Source organism: Cherax quadricarinatus, chromosome 42 (genome assembly GCF_038502225.1).
Source record: "Cherax quadricarinatus isolate ZL_2023a chromosome 42, ASM3850222v1, whole genome shotgun sequence".
Lineage (NCBI taxonomy): Eukaryota > Metazoa > Arthropoda > Malacostraca > Decapoda > Parastacidae > Cherax > Cherax quadricarinatus.
Genome location: NC_091333.1, coordinates 21,734,455 through 21,746,954, shown reverse-complemented (window position 1 = coordinate 21,746,954; position 12,500 = coordinate 21,734,455). Strand labels below are relative to the sequence as shown.

At 45.3% G+C, this 12,500-nt stretch overlaps 1 protein-coding gene across 1 annotated transcript in view; it reads left to right on the top strand.

Moving 5' to 3' along the window:
* The window catches only part of LOC138853847 (sterile alpha motif domain-containing protein 5-like), a 98,969-nt gene extending 88,219 nt beyond the window's left edge, over positions 1 to 10,750 (top strand). The window contains exon 2 of the mRNA XM_070093165.1: positions 10,389 to 10,750. Within this exon, the coding sequence (XP_069949266.1) occupies positions 10,389 to 10,487 (99 nt within the window). The 3' untranslated portion in view covers positions 10,488 to 10,750. The remainder of the gene's footprint in view (positions 1 to 10,388) is intronic.
* Positions 10,751 to 12,500: the final 1,750 nt, after the last annotated feature.

Genomic DNA, 12,500 nt, shown 5'->3' with positions numbered 1-12,500 from the left:
GCTGGCCAGCAAAATGAGATCAGTTATGTGGCTGCCTTCACCAAATTCAACCAGAATAATAAAAACATACAGTGGGATCAAATCAACCATGTCCTAAATGAAACAAACTGGGAAGATATCCTAAAGAACATGGATCCGAACCTTTGTTTAGAAAAAATTAACTGTGGCACTTGAGGTATGCTCAAGACACATTCCCTTAAGAAAAAAGGAGAGAAGATATAAACTAGACAGAGACGCTCCCTCTACAGGTGAAGGCGAAGAATCAGAGCTGCTGAAAGGGGCCAGTATATGTGAAATACGGAAGGAGACACTGGCCAGAGAAATAGAAAATATCGAACTTAAGCTTAAGGAATCATATAGGAGCCAAGAAACTCAAGAACTTAAAACCATACATGAAATAGAAAAAAATGTATTTCTTTTCCTATGCCAAATCTAGGGCAAAAACCACATCCAGTATTTGGCCCCTGTTTAAACGAGATGGGACTGACACAGATGATAGCAAAAAAAAAAAAAAATGAAATACTGAATTCCCAATATGACTCAGCGTTTAGTGAGCCGTTAGTCAGACTAAAGGTCGAGACCCAAAATTCAGTTGATTCAAGAATTTCTGATATCTTAACACAACGAGACTCTGAAAAAAACAGTAAGTGACACGCCCATGCACTCTGCCCCAAGCACAGACTCGTGGAACTCTGTGTTCATCAAGAACTGCAAGAAACCCCTTTCAAGTGCCTTAAACATTCTGTGAAGAGGGAGCATGGATACAGGGGTCAGCCCACAGTCAATAAAAACAACAGATATAGCCCCACTCCACAAGGGTGGCAGTAGAGTAATTGCAATGAATTACAGACCGATTGCGCTAACGTCCCACATCATGAAAATCTTTGAAAGCGTTCCAAGAAGCATGATCGCCAACAGCTTGGATACCCATTAATTACACAACCCAGGGCAGCATGGGTTTAGAATAGGTCGCAGGTCGCTACTTCCTCTCACAGCTACTGGATCACTGGATGCACTGGAGGACAATCAAAATGCAGATGTTTACACAGACGTTGCAAAAGCCTTCGACAAGTGTGATCATAGTGTAATAGCACACAAAATGCGTGATAGAGGAATAACAGGAAAAGTTGGTAGGTGAATCTATAACTTCATAATGAAATAGAGTAATAGTAAACAGAGTTAAGTTAGAGGCGGCTACAGTGAAAAGCTCAGTTCCACAAGGTAGAGTACTCACTCCCAGCCTTTTCCTCATCCTCATATCTAACATAGAGATGTAAACCACAGCACCGTGTCCTCCTTTGCTGATACCAGAATCTGCATGACGGTGTCATCCATCGAGGACACTGCAGATCTCCAAGTGGACATTATCCAAGTCTTAAAATGGGCGTCAGAAAACAATATGAAGTTCAGTGAAGACAAATTTCAGTTACTCACTCTAAGGAAAACTCGACGAAATAAAAACAAGTTCCAGTCAAACAATAGAGCGAAAAACTAGTGTGAAGGACCTGAGAGTGATAATGTCAGAGAATCTCACAATAATGTATCTACCACATCTGCTAGGAAAATGATTGGATGGATAATGAGAAACTTCAAAACTAGAAATGCCAAGTTAATGATTCTCCTCAAATCGCAAATTGTCTCTTGGCTGGAATATTGATGTACAATAATGGCCTCTTTCAAAGCAGGCAAAATTGCAGACCTGGAGAATGTACAGAGAACTTTAACTGCACGTCTGAGTACGATAAAGCATTTAAATTACCGGGAACGGTTGAAGTCCCTTACCTTTCCTCCTTGAAACGCTAGCGAGAAAGATACATGATAATATACACTTGGAAAATCGTAGAGGCACTAGTCCCAAATCCACACACGGAAATCACAAGACTCGGCAGGTGGTGCAACATACCCCCAGTGAAAAACAGGGGCGCCATAAGTACGCTAAGAGATAACACAGTAAGTGTCAGGAACCCAAGACTGTTCAACTGTCCAGAGAGCTGGACAGGCCCCTAAAGTCGGTATCTGACCAGCCGGGCTGTGGTTCGTATGTCGGTTTGCGTGCGGCCAGCAGTAGCAGTCAAGTTGATCAGGCCCTGATCCACCGCGAGACCTGGTTCTGGACCGGGCCGCGGGGGCGTTGACCCTCAGAATACCCTTCAGGCATACTCCAGGTTGCCTCTGAGTCCTCGAGCTGGACGAATTTCTCTGATGTGCGCGCGTGCGTGTCTGCAAGGAAAATGGGCCAGCAAAGTGTGGGTGGATAGCAGTGTTGCAGACCAGGATGTTTTTCTGCCAAGTTGTGTCTTCACATGCGCTCAGAGACGTGAACTAGTAATGAGTTGATTTAATTCGTAATGCAGAGAGCACTGAGAGCATTGCCGTAACGACTTTACTTCGTCTCGCTGTTCACGAATGTCTCTTTACCCTGGAAAGTTTTGCGTTATAGAGTTTCCTGAGCCATGTATACATATTGAGCAGTCTCGATAAAATAATCTTTTAAATGAAGCTTTCATACTATGCTACGGATCACTAAATTGTGTACAGTACTGCAACAAAATGGAGTACATCAGCCGTGTGGTACCCTAGTATATATGTTACAAAGTAGGGGAATACATCAGTTGTGTGCTACCCTAGTTTATAGTAGTTACAAAGTAGGGGAGTACATCAACCGTGTACTACCCTATTTTATGTTAGTTACAAAGTAGGGAAGTATATCAGCCATGTACTACCCTACTTTATATGTTACAGTGGAACAGAACCTACCTATACTTCCATATCATATCAATGTTTTGTACAGCAAGAGGTATATACCTGTGTATATATACATTGAGCTTTCATTGATTCCTACTCTAGTGATCAAAGTATATATTACAATTGGTTTGAGTCCTTGTACTTTAGGGAGATCAATGATAAGGCTTTTGATGCTACGTTTCATTTTTTGGGGTCTTGTACAGGGGCAGTGTGTTCAAGTTGCCCAGGCCCGGAGGGACATGCCCGAGAGTGACGAGTGACGGAGTAAACCTTGTTAACTGAGTCACATCAGCTGCCAGAGTGAAACAAGGTAAGCGTGGTGCGGGCTGAGCTTGGTAGGCCCATGCCACTAGGTGTCAGCACCATAGTGCCACGAAATATGAACCCAACTGGGCATACATCGCTTGGCCACCTACCCATGGTTGTCCTCTACCATGATTGACTGAAAAAAACTTGGTCTCTCTCTCAGGAACAGGGCACAGAACACAGAATAAAAACATACATATACATGTAGACATGGACAAAAAAAAAAAATCCTACAGGGAGGGAAGAAAAAAACGGGGGGTGTGCTAAATATCGTCCAAGGCAGTGAGCCTCGGCAGGCATCACTACTCGCCTTCCTACATTTGGACATACTGCAACGCAGGCTTCATCGCTGAGGCTGAGCTGTGACACTTCACTGGAACGGTGGAGCAGTCATCGTGGAGTAGTCACTGCAGGGTTCACTCAACCTGGGGCACAACCTGCTGGTGCCCTCGAATGAGGAGTCATCAGTACTCGGCAACTGGGCAGGACTTCTGGCAAGTGACTCAGGAGGACATTTCTTGACTGGTACTGTCACTGGGGCTGTCACTGCCAGTGGGAGTGGAGTGAATCGGGCGAAACATCTGGGAGTCGTAGCAGCATACACCGTAACTGAAGTGAACAGGCTAGCAGTCGAAGTAACATCATATTTTGTGCAGGCTGCTTACTAAAGCTGTGACAGGAGTCACAGTCGCCTGCCGACAGGGCTACTGCAACTTGACGATGTCACCCTCTCGACACTTGGAGTCATAGCAGAGGTTAGTCTAAGCATCCTCAGACTGGTTTTCTACACATAACTGCACTCTGACAGTCAGGAGGTGGCGTGAAACAAGTCTCAATGGGGAGTCCTAGCAGGCATGACTCGGGCATGGTATCTACGAATGGCGAGCATAAGAGCTTTCAGTACATGGGGGCTCAGGCGCTCATAATCTGACACCTGGACTTACTAGTGTCAGTTGTCAAACAGTCACAACACGGTGACTTGTAACAAAAGGTATGGGCTCAGACCACACTTTGATCTACACACACATCTGGGCTCAGACCACACATTGGGACACGTAGAAAGTTGCACACACCTGCACTGCACATGCAGTTACTGCATGGCTTGCACTAACAAATGATGCTTTTCTGTGCAAAAATCGACACTAAAGCATTCACGAACATATGAGAACACTAGTAAGGAACACTGAGAGGAATTAACACGTGACATATCTTCTCTCAATTGTTCTCGACAATACTGCAACAATTTGCTCACTGTGAAACTATAACACTGTCTATCTGACATGTGGTGATGTCAGGCTTGATGTGAGGGATGTGGGGTGACATTGTGAGGTGATGTCTAGGGTGGCATCAGGCAGACGTCCTGGGTGATGTCAGGCAGACATCGTGAGGTGACGTCCTGGAGTGACATTGGGCAATGGTGATGTTAGGCACTGTCCTGGAGTGACGTCACGCAGACGTCATGGGTGACGTCGTGCAGACGTCAAGGTTGACATTGGGCAGACATCCAGAGTGACGTCATGAGGTGATGTTAGGCAGATGTCCTGGGTGATGTCGCAAGGTGACATCGTAGGTGATGCCAGTCAGGAGACAACACGTGGGTTTGGACATCTGGCTTGGTAGTCCATGTGGCTCACTTCACATGGCTTGCAGATCTATGTGGCTTCATAATCCACATGGCTTTGAATGACCTCAGGCACTCGGATACAGAGCTCTGGCAAAGAATTCACACTGAATTCATAGAAAAACAGTAGAGAGGGTGTGAGAGTGTAGTGGTGTAAGGTGGTGCGAGATGAGCGTGGGTGGTGTTTGGCGAGGGAGATCTGGCCGCTTCCTCAGCATTCTACGTACCCACTTGGAAAATCAACCACATTGGACGCAGAACACCACACAAACTCACCTCTGACTTCCTGAAATAGCCGTGCTGAGCTGAACAACAGCAGAAACATACAGGTGATGCAGATCAACCAGGCTGTGATGGATATGTGGGGCAGCAGGCCTCCAGCAGCAACAGCCTGGTTGACCAGGCAAACACCAGACGAGCCTAGCCCATGGCCGGGCTCAGAGAGTAGTGAAACTCGAAATTCTTCAAAGGTAAAGGTATATCAGAGGTATATAGCAAAATATTGCAGGTCCATGCCCAGTCTGTAGTGCCGATGACCATACCAATACATCTTGTGGCCTACTTCCCTCCTACCTTAATTGTCATGAAGTTCATCCATCTTATTCTCATCATTGCCAGGTTTACTCCAACAAACATGAAATCCGTTGTCTCAGAGACAGAAGGCCTTATGCCATGGCAAGTCACTCATCTACACCTCCAGGGGAGACTTCCCCATATTTCTTATTCTCGAGTTACTAAGAGACCCCCAACCTCTGGGGTCCAAATTCCTGTGGTCTCCCCTGCACTCGCACCTTCCACAGCCACCTCTGTATCTAACTCTTTTGCAGTCCTGGACTCTGAGGTCCCTACCCCAACACCTACTGTTCTCTGGTCTTCATCTCACACCCTGCAAGCTTCTATGTCTACAAGACCTTGCACAGCTCCTTCCCCTCACCTCTTTACTAATTCAAAGTCCAAATCCCCCAAGGGTAAATCTCTCTCATTTCCAGTCTCAGTACCTGGATCTTTATCTCTTACTCGTTCTGTTGCAAGTGTGGAGGTCCATCCTCCTAGTACAGTATCTTCCTCTCCTGTTCCCTCCCAAGCTTCTTTTCAAGCTACCTCTAACCTCTCGTCCCCCATCTTCCACGCTGGTAAATTCCATTGTCGCCCCGATCTTTATTCACCCTCCTCATTCTATCTCCAATATTGTCCCACAAACAACGTCCTTGTCCTCTGAAGCAATTAAAGCTATCTCCAACTACATTGCGGAGACTAAACCATTGATGGACACCGATCCACCTCCTGTCGCTCCTCTTCACTCTTCTCCATCTGCACAACTCCTTTCTTCACAGCATTCCAACCCTTTGCTGCTTGTTCATTCTCCACTGCCTCCACATGTGGACTTTTCTAACCCGTCTGGTTCATAGATATCTCTACCTTCCGATTTCTTGTATACTTCCCTTTGCAAATCATGGCTTATTTACAGTGGAATATCCGAGGCCTCAGAGGTAACTGGGGTGAGCTTCAGGTGTTGGTCTCCCAGTTTTTCCCATTTGTTTATTTACAGGAACCCAAATTACGCTCCGCTGTTTATTTACAAGAACCCAAATTACGCTCCGCTGTTTATTTACAAGAACCCAAATTACGCTCCGCTGTTTATTTACAAGAACCCAAATTACGCTCCGCTGTTTATTTACAAGAACCCAAATTACGCTCCGCTGTTATCCATCCCATCTCGGGCTATGTTTTATTATCATCAGAAAATTTTTCCAACGGAACCTTTACTGAAAGTGCACTTCTTATATGTTCCAGTATTCCTTACCATCAGGTCTTTGTTTATACTTCAGTGCATTACACTGCAGCCTGCATCCACTTGAATAAGTGGTATACAATCTGTCCTATGCATTTCTCGCCTTCTCGGGCATTATCTATTCCAGATGTTGCATTTCCAGTTTCTTCCTTACTTCCACCCTTTCTGTTACTTGGCGATTTTAATGCTCACCATTTCCTCGGGGTGGGTGGGGGGGATCTCACTGTGGCCCTCGCAGAATTCAGTTGGAGGCTTTTCTCACTTCTCTCCCCCTCCGTTTTAAATACAGGTACTCCCACCCATTTTGTTCCTTGCACTCAATCTCCTCTCTTGCATCGATCTTGGTTGGCTCTTCCTCAACTACACTAGACTCTGTTCAGTCCTCCCAGACTTGCATGACAGCAATCATTTTCCAATCATCCTTGCTTCTCATTTGTACTCACTACCTCCTCTCAGCCCACACTGGCAATTTGACCAAGCAGATTGGGACCTTTACTCACATCAAACTGCTTTTAGTGAGGATCCTTTTTCATCCTCCATTGATGAACTGTTACACCTCTTCTCGACCTCAAGTTTAACCACAGCTTCACATTCTATACCCTAAACCTTGGGCAGGCATTCTCAGAGGTGCATGCCTTGGTGGTCTCCTGCCTGTGCTTATGCCGTTTGAAACATGCTGCAGATATCAGTACAGTTGGACTATAGAGTGCCTCCTTGATTTTAAGTGGATGAGAGTAGCCACCTGCCATGTCATCCATGAAGCTAAACACACTTGTTGGTGGGATTATGTCTCTGCCATCACTTTGGCTTTGTCTATGAGTACAGTCTGGAAAAAAGTATGGAAACTGAGTGGCAAATACACTCCCAACCCGGCTCCCATCCTTCGGGTTGCCAGTGTTGCTATAGCTAACCCTCTTGACGTTGCCACTGAACTTGGTCATTATCATCTCCGTACCTCCCAGGGGCTCCATCTCTGCCCCTCCATTCTTTCCTCCAAATCTGCCAGAGAGTTTAAACCCTTAGACTCTTCTTCTAGTGGAGAAGAGACTTAAAATGTGCCTTTTACGCTTCTAGAATTAGTCGCCACACTCCGCTTGCCAATCATCGGCAGCTGGGCTGGACGGCATTCATATCTGTATGCTTCAACTTTTACATCCGCCAGCCCTTGCGATCCTCTTACATCTCTTTAATCTTATTTGGTTACGAGGAGTTCTGCCCCAGCTGTGGAAATCTGCCATTGTACTACCTTTTCATAAACCAGGTGCTTCGGGACTTGATGCCTCCCACTATCGTCCCATCACTCTTACGAGTGTGGTTTGCAAGGTGTTGGAACGTGGGGTAAATAGACATTTGGTGTGGTATTTAGAGATACACAGCAGTCTCTCCACTAGTCAATATGGCTTTCGTAAGGGCCGTTCTACTATTGACCCTTTACTCCATTTAGATAGATATGTATGTAATGCCTTTGCCAATAACCACTCGGTTATTGCCATATTTTTTGTTCTTGAGAAGGCATATGACAACTTGGCGATATAACATCACTCCTTAGGCCTCTGAGGCAGTCTACCATTTTTCCTCAAGAACTTCTTATCCGAGAGACATTTCCACGTTTGGGTTAATAATATGCTTTTCTAGACTTTGTCCAAGCTGAAGGTGACCCCCAGGGATGTGTCCTGAGCACCACACTTTTTCTCTTTGCTATAAATGATCTGGCATCTATTCCTCCATCTAATATTTGGTCATCACTCTATGTTGATGACTTTGCTATAGCCAGTGCAGGTGCTGACTGTCGCCTCATTGCAGTTTCTCTCCAGTATGTGGTCAACTGTGTTTCCAGTTGGGCCACTGCTCATGGGTTTAAATTTTCTAGTACTAAAACACACGAAATTACTTTTACTAGACGTTCTATCGTCCCTGATAATCCGTTGTTCCTGTATGGTTCATGTATCCCAGAATGCGATACTGTCCGGTTTCTCGGCCTTCTGTTTGACCGCTGATTATCCTGGAAACCTCACATTACTTCCTTGAAGGCAACTTGTCATAGCCGGCTGAACCTCCTTAAAATCTTCACTCATCTTTCATGGGGGGCTGATCATAGAACTTTCCTTTGACTGCATTCTACCCTAATTTTATTGAAACTAGATTATGGCTACCAGATATATTCACTGGCCTCTCCTTCAACTCTTTCTAGCTTTGATCCCATCCATCACCAGGGAGTATGTTTATGCTTTGGTGCTTTTCACTCTTCATCTGTTAAGAGCCTCTATGCAGAGGTGAATATTCCATCCTTGACTGATCGCTGTGATACTCATTGCCTCCGCTATTTTGTTCACTTTCATAACCTCCGCAATCCTTCCATATATAGGATCGTAATGAATGTAGCAGAAGTTCCTTATTTGTTCGCTGCCCCTGTTTACTCCATCTCTTTTTCTCTTCGTCTACATTCACTCTTGTCTTCTCTTTAGTTGCCACTTTTCTATGTTCATGTAGCATCTAACTTTCCCCTTCTCCCTTGGGAAGTTCCAACAGTTAGTGTCTGTTCTTCCCCACTGCCATGCACAAAAGCCCTATTACCTATGGTTGCTTTTCGTTTTTTTAAGCACTTCCGGTCTCATTCTCATGCCATTGCAGTGTACACCAATGGTTCCAAGTCTTCTGATGGTGTCAGATTTGCAGCAGTGTTTCCAGACAGGGTGGTACAAGGGGATTTATTAGCCTCGGCTAGCATTTTTACAGCTGAAATATATGCAATTCTCGTTGCACTTATCCGTATTTCATCTATGCCTGTGTCGCCATTTATGGTAGTTTCAGATTCCCATAATGCTTTGCAGGCTATACGAAAATTTGATTCATCTCAACCCCTGGTTCATCGTGTCCAACTTTGGTTACTCTATCTCTAGCAAGCACAAAGATATTGTTTTTAGCTGTGTCCTCGGTCATGTTGATGTACAGGACAATTGACAGGCAGACAGTGCTGTGCAGTCAGCAGTACATGACCCCCCCAGTTTCATATAGAAGTGTTCCAGTCATTGACTATTTTGCTGTGATTTCTACCCACCTTCGCAACCGTTGGCAACAATGTTGGTCTGATTTGTTACATAACAGATTGTATTCTATTAAACCAAGTACATATTGGTTTCTGGCCGTCTTCTTGTCAGCACTGTCGAGGTTGGGAGACGACACTCTCCTGTCTTCGCATCGGCCACACTTGTCTTGCTCATGGGTATCTCATGAAGAGGTGCCCTGTTCCACTCTGATAATTGTCAGATTCCAGTTTCTGTCAGCCATATTCTGTTGGACTGCCCACTCTGTCAACAAGCATGCAGAATTTACCTCCGACATCGTCATCGCTTTAATGCCTTTACTTTATCTTCCCTTCTTGCTGATGGACCCTCCTTTAACCCAAACTCTCTCATTGACTTTGACAGCAACTGATTTACTGCACAAACTTTGATAATGATGCCTCTAGCACTCCTCACAGCCCTTTCTACCTCTCCCTCTTGCTACCCTCTACCCCTGCACTATCCCCTGCCCAGCTGCACTGCATGGTCAAATAATCCCTCTCCCTCTTGCTACCTGATACCCCTGTACCCCTTCCTGCCCTGCTGCGCTATATGACCCTTGTAGGTTTAGTGGTTCTTTATTATAATAATAATACCGTACATCGGCTGTGCCTCCACTACTTTTACTCATTACTTTCATTCACTGACCAGACTCTTGCAAGACATAGTCGATCACAGGAGGACTCCCTCTTTAACCGCAGATGTGTATACGGCCACAAGTTTCTGCGACGCCTTGCTTGGCCAGGCCGCTAAAGTAACGTCTGTCGCGCGATTTGGGACGGAAGACGGAGCCTTCACCAGTGGTTTAGCGTTTCACATAAGTATAGTATACTGCTAATAATAATTACTCTCGTGTCCACAGGTCTGGACACCACACACCGCACTGGACTGTGATGTGAGGCGCGAGTCAGATTCCTCGTTGCAGGTGACAATACATACGCACTTGACTTTGCTTTGGTAACTTTCCGCTTCTTAGGCTTTCTAAGCTTATATTGTGCATCTTGTGCTAGGTGGCGTGAGGGTCGTTGGTGTTGTCAGTGGCTGATCTGTCAATATGTGCTACATAACTGCTGCTAGTTGTCAATGTTGCTTTCACCCGCCCGGTGTGTCTTTTATCTCTGTAAGTGTCCTCTAAAGTTAGTTATTATTAAGCTTAAGTTATCGCGGTTGCACGAGGGTCATTAAGGTTGCAGTTCATCTTGACACTAACATAAAGAATACCTAATTTTAACAATAGGCATAAAAGTCAATAAATTTGTACAGCCTGGCCCATGGCCGGGCTCCGGGAGTAGAAAGACTCGAAACTCATCAAAGGTATATCAAAGGAAAAGGTAGTATGATATCCACAAATATTAACCTCACTGCAGGCAAGGTTCGAACCCATGCAATATTGTTAGCCTAGTCCTGAGATTATAATTATTTCTACAAGTACATGATACAATTGTTAAACCTAGCTGACATTATTGATACTATATAGAAAGCCCTTGCTTATGCAGAGCATTTCGAGCAACTTAAGTCAGTTTTGTTCCCCAGGATGCGACTCTCACTAGTCTGTTAACACCCAGGTACCTACCTACTGCGAGGTGAAGAAGGGCAACAGGTATAAGAAAACTTGTCCAATGTTTCACCCGTTCCGGGGATCGACCCCTGGCCTTCAGTTTGTGAACTGAGGACGCTACCAGGAAAAAGTGCTTTAGTAACAGCGATCATGTGGTACCTGGCGGAAATGGGAATGGAGAATAACAGAAAATGTGACTTCAGAAAGTGGGATCATAGTGGAGGTAATATAATGAAAGTGCCAACTGGAAAAGGAAAGATTTATATCGACCATGAAGAAAAAAAAAACAAAGCCAGTGGCTCAGTCAAAAATGCAGACTGAAAGAGCAAGAGTGCTTGGAAGAAATATAGAGCAAATCAAATTGCATAAAACTGGGAAACAAGAAGGAAAGTCAGAACAAAAAGGCACAATACCATGACTGGAACAATACACACACAACCTGCACATGGGAGGGAGGAGCTTACTATGACGTTTCGGCCCGACTTGGACCATTTACAAATTCACAATCCCTACTTTATACTGACACTACTGCTTCCACTACCAGCCTTACCACCACCAGCCTTACCACTACCACCACCAGCCTTACCACCACCACCAGCCTTACCACCACCACCAGCCTTACCACCACCACCAGCCTTACCACCACCACTACCAGCCTTACCACCACCACTACCAGCCTTACCACCACCACCACCAGCCTTACCACTACCACCACCAGCCTTACCACTACCACCACCAGCCTTACCACTACCACCACCAGCCTTACCACCACCACCAGCCTTACCACCACCACCAGCCTTACCACCACCACCACTACCAGCCTTACCACCACTACCAGCCTTACCACCACCACCATCTTTACCACCACCACCACCACCATCTTTACCACCACCACCAGCCTTACTACCACCATCCTTCCCCCCCCCCCCCTCCTTACCACTACTACTATTCCCACCTCTCTTGTTCAGTCCCTGCCAGGTGTTCTATATATACTGGTTCCCTCTCTCTTTTCTGTTAGTGTGACTTTGTAAATAGTCCAAATCGGGCCGAAACGTCGTCTAAAGTTCATTCTCCTAATTGCTGGTTATTTGTGCAAAGTCAGAAACTAATGTGCAGGGTTAAGAAGGGAAGCGGTAAGAGAATTTAAAGATATTGTATCAAAGGTCAAAACAGGACCAAGTGATGAGGTTGAAGAAAAATTGGACACTGATGGAAAATAAGAGAAGTATGTAAAGAACTTAGCGAAAGATTAAAATAGGTCTTTGCAGATAAAAGTGGAGAGCTACCAGAAGGCACTGATAAGACCAGATCAACAGGTGCTAGAGAGAAGCACCACAACAAAGGAAGTGATGCCATTACCACATTACCAAGTGAGCTTCATGTAACAAAAGCAATGGGATCGGATAACGTGGATGC